This window comes from Octopus sinensis, unplaced genomic scaffold (genome assembly GCF_006345805.1).
Source record: "Octopus sinensis unplaced genomic scaffold, ASM634580v1 Contig11059, whole genome shotgun sequence".
Taxonomy (NCBI): Eukaryota; Metazoa; Mollusca; class Cephalopoda; order Octopoda; family Octopodidae; genus Octopus; species Octopus sinensis.
Window position 1 is genome coordinate 19,470 of NW_021832249.1, and position 16,095 is coordinate 35,564.

The following is a 16,095-nucleotide window of genomic DNA, read 5'->3' on the forward strand; positions in this document are numbered from 1 at the left end:
AACTGCGGCAAATGCGAAATTGTGAATGTCAACACGGACGAACTTTCCTTTCGTAAGTGGATGACCGAATTCGACAAATGCTACCTGGATGCACCTTCCCCCTCAAAGAGGACTTGATTTTTCTTGGATTTCCTATTTTGAAAGTGGTATCAAAGCTGTTATGAAGGCTAAAATTTCGGAATTTTCCCTTCTCTCTGAAAAATTACGTTGTGTGGATAGCCACATTGGGCTCTTTTTAATGAGGAACTGTCTATCTATTCCGAAGTTAACATACCTTTTGAGGACGGCCCAATGCTATCAGGAAACAGATCTTCTCGAAGACTATTCCGAGCATATGAGAGCTTGCACTGAGGACATCCTCAACGTTAGCTTCGATACGCAGTCGTGGAAACAGGCAACTCTTCCAATTTCCCTGGGAGGGATCGGCTTGATCACCCCGGCAGATTCAGCGCACGGCGCATATTTTTCCTCAGTACTCTCGTCCAGAGATATGATCGACACTCTTCTTTCTCAAATAAACGAACAGAGGAAATCATTTGCTGTGGATGATTGCGTCGCCGTATGGGAAAGCTGGGATTGCCATTGCCATCTGATGTGACCTGCCAATCGGAGTGGACGTCGAAAGTCCACGCCAATACGTTTCATGCCTAAAGGAAACCATGGACCAGAGAAGGTTGCTTGTTTACAAGCGGGCAGCCAGCCCCTAAGCGGCGCATGGCTAAACTGTTACCCTTGTAATACAACTGGCTGCCTTCTTAATGATGAGCCGTAAGAATTGGAGTTTGTCTGCGCCTCGGTCTACGCGTCTATGAAAAACACCAATGCGGTGCGGCGTGTGGACTGACGAGTTTGGATATCACTCCCTCTCCTGTCGAAACGGAATTAGACGTTCCTCACGGCATTCCGAACTGAACCAGATCATCTGTCGATCTCTTTGAACTGGGATTCCACACACAATTGGAACCTGTAGGGATTTTCGTAGAGGACGGCAGAAGACCGATGGGATGACCACATTTCCATCCAGAGGGGAAAGTGTCTGGTTTGGGACGTCACGTGTGTGAACTCCTTTTCCAATCAGAACATCAAATTATGCATCGAGAATCCTGGAGCCCCGTCTGAACGGGCAGAAAAGAGAAAAGCTGAGAAATACGCTGGAATTGGGAATGGGAGAGTGTTTGTCCCCCTGGCTGTTGAGACGTCAGGAATACAGGGGCCTTCTACTCGGACCCTACTCCAGCGCATTGCCTCATTAATCGGAAGGGTTACCGGCGACCCGTGTGAGCACCGGTATTTAATCGAAAGAATATCTATAGCAATAGTCAGAGGCAATACTCTGGCTATCTGCCAATGACTATTTCTCTTTTGGTTTACATAAATAAAAGTCTTTTTGACTAAAATACTATTTTTTACATATAATTTACGTCTGCCATTTACTTTTGCTTTTTTAATTCGAAGTGGGTCCCTTCACGCTTGATATTTAAAAATAAAATTTTAGACAAGCCATTCTAAAATAATAAATTAAACATTAAAATTATTATAAAAATAATCAAAATACTATTTTTTCCATATAATTTATATCTGCCATTTACTTTTGCCTTTTTAATTCTGTAACGTCCCTTCAAGCGTGGGGGTCCTTTCAAGCCGGTGACATATAATATTTTTAAAAAACAAAAAAATAAACAATACTTTATTTAATGTTTTAAATCAATAGAAGTTATTTTTTTAGATATTGATTTATGGTAAATTCGTGAGAAAATGCTTGTTTAGTTTTTATATTTTTTTTAACTGTATGTTTTCTGTTGATACCCAGCCCGGTTTACGGAATTCATAGATAATCAAAATTATGATTAAAAAGCCAAACCCAATGATTAAAAAACATGTAAAATGACTAAACTTATGTATCTAATTGTACTGGAGGGATGAATCCAATGGCTATGGCAATGCAAAAGGTAAATAAACCGACGCTTGCCACATCCCATTTTTCTTTTTTTGGTTAGGGATTCGATAAATGTGTGGCACATGAAAGTAGAATGAAAGGAGAGGCGAAAAACTGAAATGAACACTAAAATTTACATGACCAGATACATTTGACCAGAAATCGTTTTTAGCATCCAGTACGCAGGACTTACGTTTGGCATAAAGTTCCTGACAAAGGAAGCGATGGTGATTCTCTCTCGCTTGGGAGAGAATCAAGTGTGTCGAATACCATGTTTATTGAGATTTTGGAAAACGGGGAAAAATTGCCATGAACAAATCTAATGTAGATAGTTTTGACAGGCCCACATGATTCAAGAGTTAACTTCTGTTATGGCCCCCAGAACAAGCAATATGGCGAAAGTCAGTAGCAGCCACTCAAGATGATAAAAACTCAAATAGAGTTTAAGCGCTTTCATTAGTCCATCTTTTTTCTTGAAATCACGACATCGACTGAAAAGACGCCATGCATGAATAGAAAAAAACGATGATTGCAGAAATCATAATCTCACGTGGATAATTCTTTTGTGGATTTAACATCTGATTTTCAGATATACAAAGAATTAAGCCACTTTTCCGTGTTTTTTATTATTGTCAAGATAGACGTTAAAAAGGAAATATTATTCTTATAAATCCTTTTTCTTAACATTTTTCTTTTGGCATCGAGTATACATAGGCCTTTTTACAAGACATTTTAAACAAGACCTGAGAACAGCTATGACTACATCTCTGCAAGATCCATAGACTAAATTCTTTAAAAGAGAAAGAAGTCTATTCGACCAGGATTTCCATTTTTTCGGAGAAAATTTTTAATAAATATTCTCTTCTGTTCATCTTCTTCCACAGCGAACACATGCAAAAGAATCCCACTTGATACAGTCAACCCTCTTTGTAAAGTTCGAAACTCAGTCATTAGGTGCTTAAAATATATTAGTTTCATTTGAATTAGAACACACATTTTGATATAATGACTTTGCTTTTTCCTTGAGAATTACATCATTATGAAAGACACCACCGGCTTTAACCATATCAAAAAAAATTTAAATAAGCCTGAAAAAATAGGTAAAAATAGAAAAATGGTCAAAAATAGAAAAACATAAGTAAAAAAATTTTAATTTTTGTAGTAAAAATGGAGAGTGGCAAATAATAGAGGTAATAAATTAGAGATGTTGATCCAAATAATATTATTTACTTGAAAAAAGTGCCTCTATTGCCGAATCGATGTTTGCATCGCTAAATTGATATTAGCATTAGTGATTAGATTCTGAAATCTGCCCTTTAAAAGTCTCGACAAAAATTTGATTATTGAAATGTTATGAACACACTTTTCAGTTCAATATCAGCTTGTAAATCAATTAATTCTAGTAGGTAAATTTTGGAAACCTTATCACTTTTTTATAATTAGTGGAGTCGCAAATAATCTCATTTAATTTGAGCCCTTTTTAAAGCCCCGTTATTGCTTCAAATTGTGAGATTAAATTATCAATTATTTTTAAATATTTTTTCAGTTAAACCATCTTAGGAATTTTCCGACAAATATTGAAAATGTAAGTATTTTTTAGTAGATATCTGCGTTTTTTATAAACTTTATTTCTTAGCGAATACATCAATATACCCATTAATTTGATAATTGAGCTTATTTTTGCCTCGTAGTTCGACATTCAGCTTATTTATTTTAAGTGAATAAGATAATTTAAGGAAGTTGATAAAATCTTAATATAAATATAACAGAAATTTACTTTCTGAGACAAAAGCTACGATTTAACTATCTCACTACTGAAAAAAGAAGGACATCACCATAATCCGAATCCGTTTCAGTTGAAGATGATTTAAATTTTCGGTGATTCAAAGCCTTCGCCAGAATCCGATTAACTATACATATTACAACTTCAGAAACATTTTTAATTTTTATGTTGTTACAAATTAAATTTTTCTGATGTATAATGCAACAATGCTATAATATTTGATTCCAAATATTATCATATCTCCATTTATTTATAAGTCCAGAAAAACCAGTTTTACTGGCAACCATAGAGAGAGCGCCATCAGTTGAAATTAAAACTAATTTCTTCAGATCAACTTAATAATTTCACAATTGAAGAAAAAATCTTTGTTCCTTTAGTTTTTCGTGAATTTTAGCGAAGCTAGATTAGCTTTATCAAAATTTAATAACATTTACGTTATCAAAAATTAAAACGATGTAGTGAATAGCTTGACTAGTTTAAACCAAACTTATAGACATTTCCAATCAAATTACACATCTTCTCTAGGTTCGTGTATTTTTAGATGTGTTATAAGAACTAGTCTAAATATCGAAAAATATGTTTTACTTGTATTTCAGACTAAAAAAATTCCAAAATATGGCACCGAAAGCCACTAACTAAATGGTTTAAAAGACGACACCAAAACAATGTTTAATAAAAAATTAATTATGTAAATTCTATCTTAAATTATTTAAGAATCCAGATCGTCAGTGATTTCTCTTCTTCGCTTGGAAGAAGAGTTTGCAACAAAATTCTCATCATTTTCCATTTCTGCGTCAAAGTAATTGTTCAACTGAGTGTCCTCACGACATGCCAGCTCCGCAAGTTGATTGGCGGCAGAGGCGTACTCCTCGTTGTCTACCTTCATCCCATGTCTGTGTTCAATAAGCATACTCTCTAGAGTCCTCTTCAGCACAACCGACTGGATGTATGTCCTCGTTCCTTCTTCAATGGATAATTTGTCCATATGACTTTTAAAGAACTTTGAGACAACTCCATCCCATGTCAAGACAATTGGAATAATCTTCACTTTTGCTTCATAGAGAACCGACAGTTCGTTTGCAAGCAGGTCATATTGTGAAATTTCTCCACTTCAACTTGCTTTAAACGGTCTTGCGAGGTAACTCCCACTTCGATTAAATGAATTTCTCTTTTCCTCTTGTCATAAACGAAGATATCAGGTTTATTGAATTGAACCTTTGTTTCAGTCATAATTGAAGTGTCAACTCTAATTTCGACATTTTGGGTCGACATTGTTGACACGACTGAATGTCCTTCAATTTCCTGCTTCGTTTTATTCCATACATTCGACACAAGTGGAGATGAATACACTTTACCACTTCGTTGTGTCTTCGGAGATAATCACTGTTTAGCATCCTACCACACCGCGTGGCTAGATGGTCAACAGTCTGCCTGCTTTTTTTGCAGTGGACGCATAGTGATCCCGTGTATGCAAAGAACAAATTCCTATCCTGCAAAAGACAGTACAATGCTTCGCTTCGTGGACCATTGTTCCCTTTCGATAGCCATTGCGAAGAAGTAGATATGTCGACATCTGATTCCTCCATACATTTAAACATCACCGAGTGTAGTGATTTACTGTTAATTCGGTTAAGCAAGAGTTTCCTTTGTGCGTCCTTCAGTAACTCAATGGTCAGATTTCCCTGCCGACAGCTGCATATTTGGAGACAAGAAATTCTGCGATTGTGGCTAAGTGCCATTTTTTCCTTTTATTACTCGCAGAATACCCGACCTCCGCAGACAGGTAGTCGACTGTTTTTCCAAACTTTTAAGAAACTGGAAGAGCATTAATTCGCTTTTGAAAGAAATTGAGGCAAGTCCTCTTCCAAGGGTCTTGCGGTCCAAATACAACCTCTCCTTATTTGCAGGCTGGAGGTGTAACTTGAGAGTCGTAAGCAATCGGCGTATTTGTTGGTCAATCTCATCAAATTCGTAAGGTTCGATATTGATTAGCCCAATATAATAATTATATAGGGATAATGCATATTCATTGATTCCACGGAACAAATTTACAGCATTCAGGTTTGTTTTTGACAACATAGTTATTCTCTTCTTGACATTCTCCAATATGGAGTCCATAACTTTATTCTTGAGAACATTACTTCCGCCATCTTCAAGTACACCCAAGTAGCGATATCCGTTGATTCCATCGACAGTCTCACAGCATGATAAAGATTCCACATTAGATGCTGATTTTTCGGAATTCATCTCTAGGCCGACACTTTCAAAAAATCCATTAACAGCCTCCATCATTTTGACTAACACATCTTCTTTGAGGGCAACTATTTTCAGATCGTCAATAAAGAAGAAATGATTGGTGGAGTATGTCAACATATTGGGATCTTCCCGACTAATTTCGAGTTTGGGAAACATGGAGTTAAGCATCCTGCTTAGGGGATCCATCGCCATAACGAATAGCAGCGGGGACAATGAATCTCCTTGGAGTATTCCCCGGCTTAACTTTACTTTCCCAATTCTTTTCCCATCGATATGTAAGTTTACTGTCCACTTCTTGACTATATTCTTTACAAAGCTGACAATCCAATGTGGTATTCCAGAGCAATCCAATACGTGGAACAAGAACTCGTGATCAACTGAGTCAAATGCCTTCTTCACATCGACCCAAGCAGAATAGAGGCCATTTCCATACTCTTTATTTAAGCATTGGTTAATGAGGGCTTGCTCTTTGGCGCCTTGACATTGCTTCCTCGTCCCAAGCTGATTATCTGAGATTAAGCCAAATGCCTCGATGAAATCGGCCAGTTTGGCATTAACACATTTGGTGACAAGTTTATACAAAGTTGGCATACACGTTATAGGGCGTAAGTCCTTCGGGGTCTCACACTCACTTTTTTTAGGGATCAAGTAAGTTACGCCAGTGTAAAACCAGCTATCAGGCGTGTACTCTCCATTAATTATTCGGACTATCTCTTACACAGAAACCCATGCAAAGAATCCATCTTCTTTAAGAAAAAGTTATACGTTCCGTCGCATCCGCATGCCTTCCAGTCAGGTGCATATTTGAGCATATCCATAATAAAATCACTTGTGAATTGAGGTCGCATGGTTTCAGCGCCAGTACACCTCACACCCACAAAATCATAAACTACGGGCCCCATATTTTTCTTGCTCCAGACATCTTCCCAAAATGATAAGCACTCACCATCACCAAACCCATACAGGGTGGCTTCGTTGCTCGAAGATAAGTTTCGATAAAATCTTCTGCGGTTTAATTCAAAACACGCATTGTCTTTCCGGAAATTTTTCCTCGAGGAATGGATAGATATCTGTTTCTTTTTGATTCTAATTAGATCATTCAATAGAGTCTCAATTCTGGTTAGCTCCCCCTTCTTAGACTTCTTATATCCGTAGCGGCAGAGAACATCCATTGCCTTTTGCTTTTCTGCCTGAGGCAAGGTTTGTTTGGAGAAGGAACGAACTGTGTCAATTTCATCTGCTAATTTAGAGATTTTTCTTTCCGTGTTTTCCAACCATGTGCTCTGTGTCTGGCTCTCGTAGTTAAGGCCAAATAAGCACACTGTGCAGCATATAGAATATCGGTAATTTGATTAATATCTTGGGGCGGATCATCTTTTGTAATATGATAAATTGCAGAATTTAATCCAGCCAGGATATCAGTTTTTACCATCCTTCGTTGCACCTTTGGAGTTGGCTTTCGAGAGTCTCTCTGAATAGACTGAACTTTCCCAATTTGGAATTTGAGTTCCTCTAGGCAATTTCTGAAACTGGAAATTTCTACGTCCACATCATCTTGCACTCTGGAAGAGTCGCATCTCCCTTGCACATTGTTATTCCGTCTAGCCATGCTCTTTAGTTGGCACATAAACTAGAGCACTTTGCCGAGTACTTCTCATTGAACTTATCCAGGACAAGGTTCCAACCACCTCTTGGCATCCTTCCAAGTCTTTGCTTCGCGGCAAGGGCAATCTGAGACACCCATTCGCCTTCAGAGACACCATTGACATTTCCGATGATCGCAGAAAGAGAATGCAAGTTAGTTTTGGCAGCATCACCAACAAGATCTTCTTTAACACCATTAGCTCTTGTGGCATTGTGAGGTCCCATAGGCGACGGTCCTGTCTTTTTTAAGTTTTTATTTGCAGGAAGGCCCGTAGGTTGCGTTTTCCTTAACTGCTTGGAAACGTACATGCACACACCACAACAACAATAATATAATAAAGACGACACCATATAAATTATCTCTAAATTAGACATCGCGATTAAAAAGTTTAAAATAAATCCTTGGGAAATAAAAGATCTCAAAATAAAATTCGAGGAAATGAATATGGAGAAGACGGAAATCTTATTCAAAAAAGAAACAGTTTCAACTGGGTCACTGGGTAGGCAAATTACTCGATATTTTCGACGGTTGATTAGATTGCACGTTTTAATTAGATTCCATGGTTTGATTAGAATCTACTTGTTCGAGATTGATTAGTTTGAATGGGTAAACTTGTTCGAGATGGTGCACACTTCATATCACCCAGAGCACGTTGCATAATCTATTTATAACAATAGATTGGAATCGTAAATACATATGACATCACCATTATAATTTTGACATCACCATGTTCTGGATGAGAGTCTGTACGAAATTTATTAGACGTCCTTAAAAGTTGAGTTAATCTTAATAATAAAATGGTATGGTGTGTGTCTGTCTGTCTGTCTGTCTGTGTGTGCACACCAACTTCAAATTGGCAAAGTACAGATAAATTGTCAAAATCTTTCCCCCTTATAATTAGCCAATAATGGGGAACAAGCTTAAAATCATGAACTCCTCCAAGAATCTTCCACCCTACGATGTCCTCGACTTACATGATGAGATCCTTAAAACCTTCCCCCCCAAAAAAAATTAAAAAAAAATTTTCTGCATTTTGGTTAAAATGAACAACTACGATGTCCTCGACTTACATGATGAGATCCTTAAAACCTTCCCCCCCAAAAAAAATTAAAAAAAAAAAATTCCGCATTTTGGTTAAAATGAACAACTACAATGTCCTCGACTTACATGATGAGGTCCTTAAAACCTTCCCCCCAAAAAAAATTAAAAAAAAAATTTTCTGCATTTTGGTTAAAATGAACAACTACGATGTCCTCGACTTACATGATGAGGTCCTTAAAACCTTCCCCCCCAAAAAAAATTAAAAAAAAATTTTCTGCATTTTGGTTAAAATGAACAACTACGATGTCCTCGACTTACATGATGAGGTCCTAAAAACCTTCCCCCCAAAAAAAATTAAAAAAAAATTTTCTGCATTTTGGTTAAAATAAACAACTACAATGTCCTCGACTTACATGATGAGGTCCTTAAAACCTTCCCCCCCAAAAAAATTAAAAAAAAATTTTCTACAGTTTGGTTAAAATGAACAACTACGAAGTCCTCGACTTACATGATGAGGTCCTTAAAACCTTCCCCCCCAAAAAAAATTAAAAAAAAATTTTCTGCATTTTGGTTAAAATGAACCACGTTAAAGTCCTCGACATTCATGATGAGGTCCATTAAAACCGTCGAGGCAAAAATCTCACGTATCAAGAATATCCTTGATGAAAACGACAGCGAGAATATTAACACTGATGAACTCCTAATTATTCGCGAGAAAGAAATTCAATTCATCCTATGTTTTTCTCTTTAAAATTAAATGCATATACCATTATCGACATGAATCAAAATTAAAGCTATTATCATATGTGACTTTGACAGAATGTGCAATTACAGATTGCACGACTTTGAATAGAGTGTGCAATTAACAGATTTTAAAAACCACTTTGATAGTTGAAACCACATTAGCACAATCATTAACACAATTTACCACCAATTGACGCACGACCTTGAATAGAGTGTGCAATTAACAAATTTTGAAAAACACTTTGATAGTTGAAACCACATTAGCACAATCATTAACACAATTTACCACCAATTGACAGCGCCATCAGAAGAATTTGCGTAAAAATATTAACTATTTAGTTAAGTTTTTTGTAAAGCTAGAATTTATTTTCGGTATGCCTCTTTTCCTAAACTTTTTTATTATTCAAAAATAATTTTTTCAATAGATAACCGAAGGAGGGAAGACGATCTTAAGAAAAGAAGTTTTTCGTAAAGATAGAATTTATTTTCTGTATGCCTCTTTTTTCCTAATATTTTTTATTATTCAAAAATAATTTTTTAAATAGATAACCAAAGGAGGAAAAACGAAGCTGAAGAAAAAACGGTCAGCTTAATAAGGTAATTAATTAAATCTTTTTTGTGTGTCGCTTTTTTGCCTGCCGCATCTCTGCCTGCCGCATCTTCGCCTGCCGCTTGAATTTTTAAACTCCTTAGATCCCTCTGGAATGCCGAATCATCTTTTAAAATTAAAGATAGGCGTTCCAGTGGTTTTATTACGAAATCTTGCGCCACCTAAATTATGCAACGGAACGAGGTTAGTTATCAAAAACTTGATGGCTAACGTAATAGAGGCGACGATATTAACAGGTAAGTATAGAGGTAGGATGTTTATATTCCACGAATTCCGATAATTTCTGATGAATTACCATTTAGATTTAAAAGGCTGCAATTTCCTTTGAGGATGAGTTTTGCAATGACAATAAACAAGGCCCAGGGACAGTCATTAAAGGTAGTTGGGTTATTTTTAGAGAGTGAGTGCTTTTCACATGGACAGCTGTATGTGGGATGCTCGAGGGTAGGCAAAAGAGAAAATTTATTCATATATGCCAAGGAAGGACGGACGACAAACATCGTTTATCAACAGGCGATAGAATAGGGTTACATTAAACCAGGTAGTTTTATACATCTACATAAACTTATAGTTGTTTGATGAAACAGGCCCTCCGCAGGAGCTAGGTCGCGGTGAGCGAAGCGAGCTGCCGAGCTAGTCCTAAATATAATCAAGCGCTCACGAGGCATTTCAATTTTAAGTCGTTGAATTATAAAATTATTTTCATAGAAATTAAAAGAAGAGACTTTAATCCTCAAGGTTTCAACAATATTTTCAAAATTCAATTTCTGAACAAAAACGATCTTTATATCTTCTACCCATCTTTATATCTTCTAACATTAATAAACCCGCCTGGAATCTCATTTTAACTTGCTGCGGTTACATGGTAATTAGAATCGGATATCTAAGTATATTTTTTAATGGCCTTGTATTTTTACAAATTTTACACTCTTATAATTTGTTCAATAATTGGGCGTTTCAAAGTTAAGTAGAATTTACTACACTTCTTATAGAGCGTTAGTATTTTTCAGTGGAATTCTTGATGAATATCAAATGCGAAATTCTTCATCTCCATTTCATTGTTCAAGAATATAACCAATTTGTTTTTTTGGTTATTCTGATCCTATAAATCAGTGATTCTCAAGTACGAATGTGTCGCCCCTTCTGTGGTTAACACTAAAACTTCCTCCGATTGCATCTACCTCCGTCGTAAAATGAACAGCAAGCTGTTGGATGGCGATGTCCGTGGAGCTGTCAGACTTGTTGCCTCCTCTAACCGGCTTTTGTCCCCATCTCCTCCCGTTTTGTCTAATTTGAGATCCAAGCACCCCAGTCTTCCAGTAAACTCCCGCACCCAACCCGCTATCGATACGACCGCCCTTCCGCAACTGCTGGTTACCGCTTCACAGGTCGAGAAGGCACTGAAAAGTTTTTCCCCAAGCAGTAGTGGGGGTATAGATGGGCTGAAGCCCGGACACATTAAAGACTTGACTTCACCTCTTACTGCTGAGGCAGGCCGTCTCCTCTTGGAATCTATCACCAATCTCTGTAACCGTCTTATCGGTGGTAATTTACCGGATTTTGCTCGGGCGATTTTCTTCTCGGCTAATCTCACTGCTTTGGGTAAAAAAGATAACGGGGTCAGGCCGATCGCCGTGAGTAATGTTTTCCGTAGATTGGCCGGAAAGCTCGTTTGCCACGTTGTGATCCCCGAGTTGGTCCCGAAATTTTTGCCAGTCCAATTGGGCGTCGGCGTCAGTGGAGGGTGTGAATCGGCTGCCCATGCCGTAAGAGAACTTATGGATTCTTCATTGGAATATCTTTTAGTTAAACTTGACATATCAAATGCGTTTAACACAGTGAGACGGGATCATTTGCTCGAGACCTGCCTTTCTCTCGCCCCCTCCGCCTATCCTCTGGTCCACCTTTCGTACTCACAACCCAGCCTCCTCCTGTTTGGCGATTCCTTTATCGTCTCATCGACCGGAGTGCAACAGGGAGATCCCCTGGGGCCTTTTCTATTTGCTATGTGTGTCAACTCCGTCGCTCATTCTGTCCGCTCTACAGTAAATATCTGGTACTTGGACGACGCGACGATTTGTGGACCTCCCCGCTCTGTCTTAGACGACCTGCGGAGCATTATCCCGGCCCTTTCATCCATCGGTCTGGAGATAAACTCAAGCAAGTCCGAAGTCCTAAATCTGAATATTCCTTCCGATTTTTTTGCCGAAACTCTGGACACCCTGGAACCTATTCTAAAAGGCGCGCGGGTATCAGAAACAAAGGACCTTGGTTCGCCAATTGGTCACGAGGCCCTCTTACAAACGCTCATCGCCAAGGCAAGCAATCTGTCAAACATGATCGAACGGCTTTCCCTCATTGATGCCCACGTCGGGTTCTTTCTTATGCGTAACTATTTCTCAACTCCGAGGCTTTTGTACACCCTAAGGAGTTCTTGTTTTCGCATGCCTAATCTGTTATCCGATATCGATTCTATCTTGAAGTCTGGAGCCGAGTATCTGTGCAACATCCATTTCGACGCTCTGGGGTGGCTTCAATCTTCCCTGCCTGTTAATCTCGGGGGGATTGGCCTTCGTTCGCCCGTTTATCTGGCTCTTCCTGCCTTCCTCTCGTCCCTGGCATCATCCCGTGCCCTCACTGACATCGTTCTCAGAAACCTTCCCGAACGAAAAATGTCAGTTGATCACGTGGCCGCTCTCGACCTTTGGGATTCTGCGTATACCAAAAGACCTGCCGACCCATCCGTCCAGGGTCAGTGGGATTCGATCACTTGTGACACTCTCTCCTCTGTCCTGCTTCAGAGTTTCGACCAGCACAGGCTGGCCTGTCTTCGTGCGGGCTGCAGTCCGGGCAGTGGGGCCTGGCTTGACGCCCTTCCCCAACCGAACATCGGGACACTACTAGACGGCGATTGTCTCAGAGTCGCTATTTCTCTGCGTCTCGGTTTGAATATCTGTGAAATTTACAAGTGCCGCTGTGGGGCCATGATCGACCAGTACGGACTACACCCTCTTTCCTGCAGACGCAGTGCTAGGCGGGCACCACGCCACACAGCCTTAAATGACGTTGTCTTGAGGGGTCTCAATGCTGCCGGAATTCCATCAATCCTAGAACCGGCTGGGCTTGCTAGGGGAGACGGAAAAAGACCTGACGGTCTATCCACCTTCCCCTTTGAGTTTGGCAAGTCGCTGATTTGGGACGCGACATGTTCAGATACTTTCTCTGAACCTAATCTTCCCTTGTCAGCCGTCGCAGGCGGTTCGGTGTCCCTTAGAACAGAAAAGCTTAAGATTGCGAAATATAGAGAACTCTCGGAGCGATATCTATTCGCCCCTGTTGCTGTCGAGACTTCAGGGGTCATTGGGGAAAAGTCTTTGACTTTCCTTTATAAGCTCGGACGTCTGATCTCTCTGAAGAGAAATGACACACGCGAGACGGGCTGGCTTCTTCAGAGGATTTCCCTTGCCATCGTACGAGGAAACTGTTTCTCCATCTACGAAGCGGGGAAGTCCTCTAACTAACTTTATCACATTCATTTTCTATTATTAAAAAAAAAAAGTCGGCAATTGAAGTATGCCACAATTTGGAGGATCTTTTCTACGTACATGGGCCATGTAAATTCTACAGTCGGACAAAGGGACAGAATTTAAAAATGCAGAAATTCAAGGTTTATGTCAAAGGTTCAGAATACTTCACATTCATGGAAGACCAAACAATCCTAGATCTCAGGTTATTCTACCAATTAATTTTTAGAATATAGTGGAACGTTTTAATCAAACGATAACAAAATCAATCGCCAAACTTATTGAAGAAAATGGGAATCATAATGAATGGATGTCGATTCTACAGTATACAGTTTACTGCTACAATACTACAATGCATTCGTTCTCGAATGAGACACCTTTTAAACGCTATCGAGGAATTTCGGGGATAAAGTCCTTACATATGGACGAAATCACAGAAGGTGATACATTTAGACTTACTTTTAGACTCAGTGACGAGCTTGATTGACGATTCAACTATTTCTGAATCCACTAATCAAAGCGGTTTAAATTCATAAATTACAATATTGTAGAATGCTTTAATTTTCAGATAACTCCAATAGGAGGTGACGACAAATACTACAAGCGTATGAATAGAAGAATGGGTTTCCATTGTTCGAAATATAGTTATGCTATTGGAAATCAAGTTAAAATTAATGTGAATTTAATTTAGGTACGATTTGCTAAAGATCACGGAACGAATCCATTTTTGAGACTCGATAAGTTTGAGTCCCAATATTCTGAGACTTGCAAAATAGTCACAATTTTATCAAATTCACGTGTCGAGGTATTCATCAAATTTATGTTTAGATCGAATTTCCCGATGGAAGAAGAACATCCGTATTAATGTCTAGAACAGGGGTTCTCAACCTTTTTAGCTCAAGGGCCAAATCGATAATTAAGATTAGCTTCGCGGGCCGCACAAAAAATATTTTATATATTTTTATATTTTCCATTTTACTAAATATTGATTTGAATTAATATGTAGATTCATATATGCATTGTGTGTTATATTTTTGAATTTGTCTTGAGGAACTAATTCGTAAAAATTAATAATTGATAAAAATTTCAAAGATTTTGATAAAAAAGACGTTAACAACCTCATGAATTTCTATGCGAAAAATGCACATAAAGATCACAGGAAATCCGACTCACTCCCTTCCAACAGAAGCCTAAAAAAACGGGCTGAACCGCTCCTCCTCTCGGTAAAGGAGGTGGAAGATACCTTGCGCTCAACAAAACCATCTTATTCTCACAGCCCGGACAAAATCCCGGTGATCCTATTAAAAAACCTTGGCCTCGAAGGTGTCAGATTCCTAACAGCAATCTTCAACCATTCTATCAACAACAACGTAATTCCGGCATTATGGAAACAGGCCTTAATAAGGCCGATACTGAAGCCTGGAAGACCAAGAGGGGACCCGGCATCTTTCAGGCCGATTTCCCTGTTATGCTCGATGTCAAAAATCATGGAAAGACTGGTTCTTGGCAGAATAGAAGCTTTCTTATCCGAAAGACATTTTCAACATGTTTTTAAGAAGGCGAAGTCCACGTCTTCGTACCTCCAATCCTTGTCTAACTTCATCTGTACCGGTTTTGCCAGCAAACCGAGGCCCCAAAAGACCGTGCTCCGCTCCGTCGACATCTACAAAGCCTTCGATTCCGTCGCGAGGAAGCTCCTCTCAAGGAAGATATTCCAATCCGACTTTCCCCTGAAGCTAAAAATATGGATTACCAACTTCCTAAGTGGACGAAGGGGAAGGGTGTGCCTCGGTGGTCTGAAATCCAAATCTCGTCTTCTACCCAACGGAGTACCTCAGGGATCCCCCTTATCCCCGGCCCTCTTCAACCTATTTTTGGAAGACCTCCTTCGCTCGACAACAATGACATTGTTCTCTGATACGCGGACGACATCGTACTAGCCTCACGGGACCGGGACATCCAGAAGGCTTCTGAAAGGCTCCAAGCTAACTTGGATCGGCTGAACCTATGGCTGACGGACAACCGGCTCGTGGTAAACGCGGCGAAGTCCGCCACGTCCCTCTTCACCTCGGATAAAAGATTGGGAAGGACGTCAGTCGACTTAAAGCTGAATAATATATCCGTTCCCTTCTGCAGGAGTCAGACGGTCCTAGGGGTAACCCTCGACATGCACCTCTGTTTCTCCCCTCATGTGGACAACCTCCTTCGCAAATGCGAACAAAAACTGAACATTCTACGAACCCTATCTGGAATTTGAAAAAACGGGTCGCACCCGGTACTGGCGAATATCTACCGCCAGTACTTCGAACCTTGTGTTGCGTACGCTTGCGGATCATGGAATCCGCGGCTATCATGGTCCAACAGGAGGCGAATCGAGGAAGCCCAACAAAGGGCTCTCAGATTAACAGATCGTTGGTCACTTGATAGTCAACGCCCCGGTCCAGCCTCTCTGGAAGATCTCATCAAGCTGAACCTGGGCCCGTCAGCGACTGCTCCGCCAAAAACGGCATCCCGCCCTGTGCGATCTTGTGTGGGCTCGTGGAAAGAACACCGAGC

At 39.5% G+C, this 16,095-nt stretch overlaps 1 protein-coding gene across 1 annotated transcript; it reads left to right on the forward strand.

The window, feature by feature from the left end:
• Nucleotides 1–11,208: 11,208 nt before the first annotated feature.
• On the forward strand, nucleotides 11,209–13,536 carry LOC115228839. The gene has a single exon (XM_029799309.1). It carries the CDS (start codon nucleotides 11,209–11,211, stop codon nucleotides 13,534–13,536), a length of 2,328 nt encoding a protein of 775 aa, XP_029655169.1.
• The last annotated feature ends 2,559 nt before the right edge of the window (nucleotides 13,537–16,095 follow it).

What these genes read in the sequence shown, in the direction of transcription:
- LOC115228839 (XM_029799309.1), top strand. Translation starts at nt 11,209, where the DNA reads ATGAACAGCAAGCTGTTGGATGGCGATGTCCGTGGAGCTGTCAGACTT.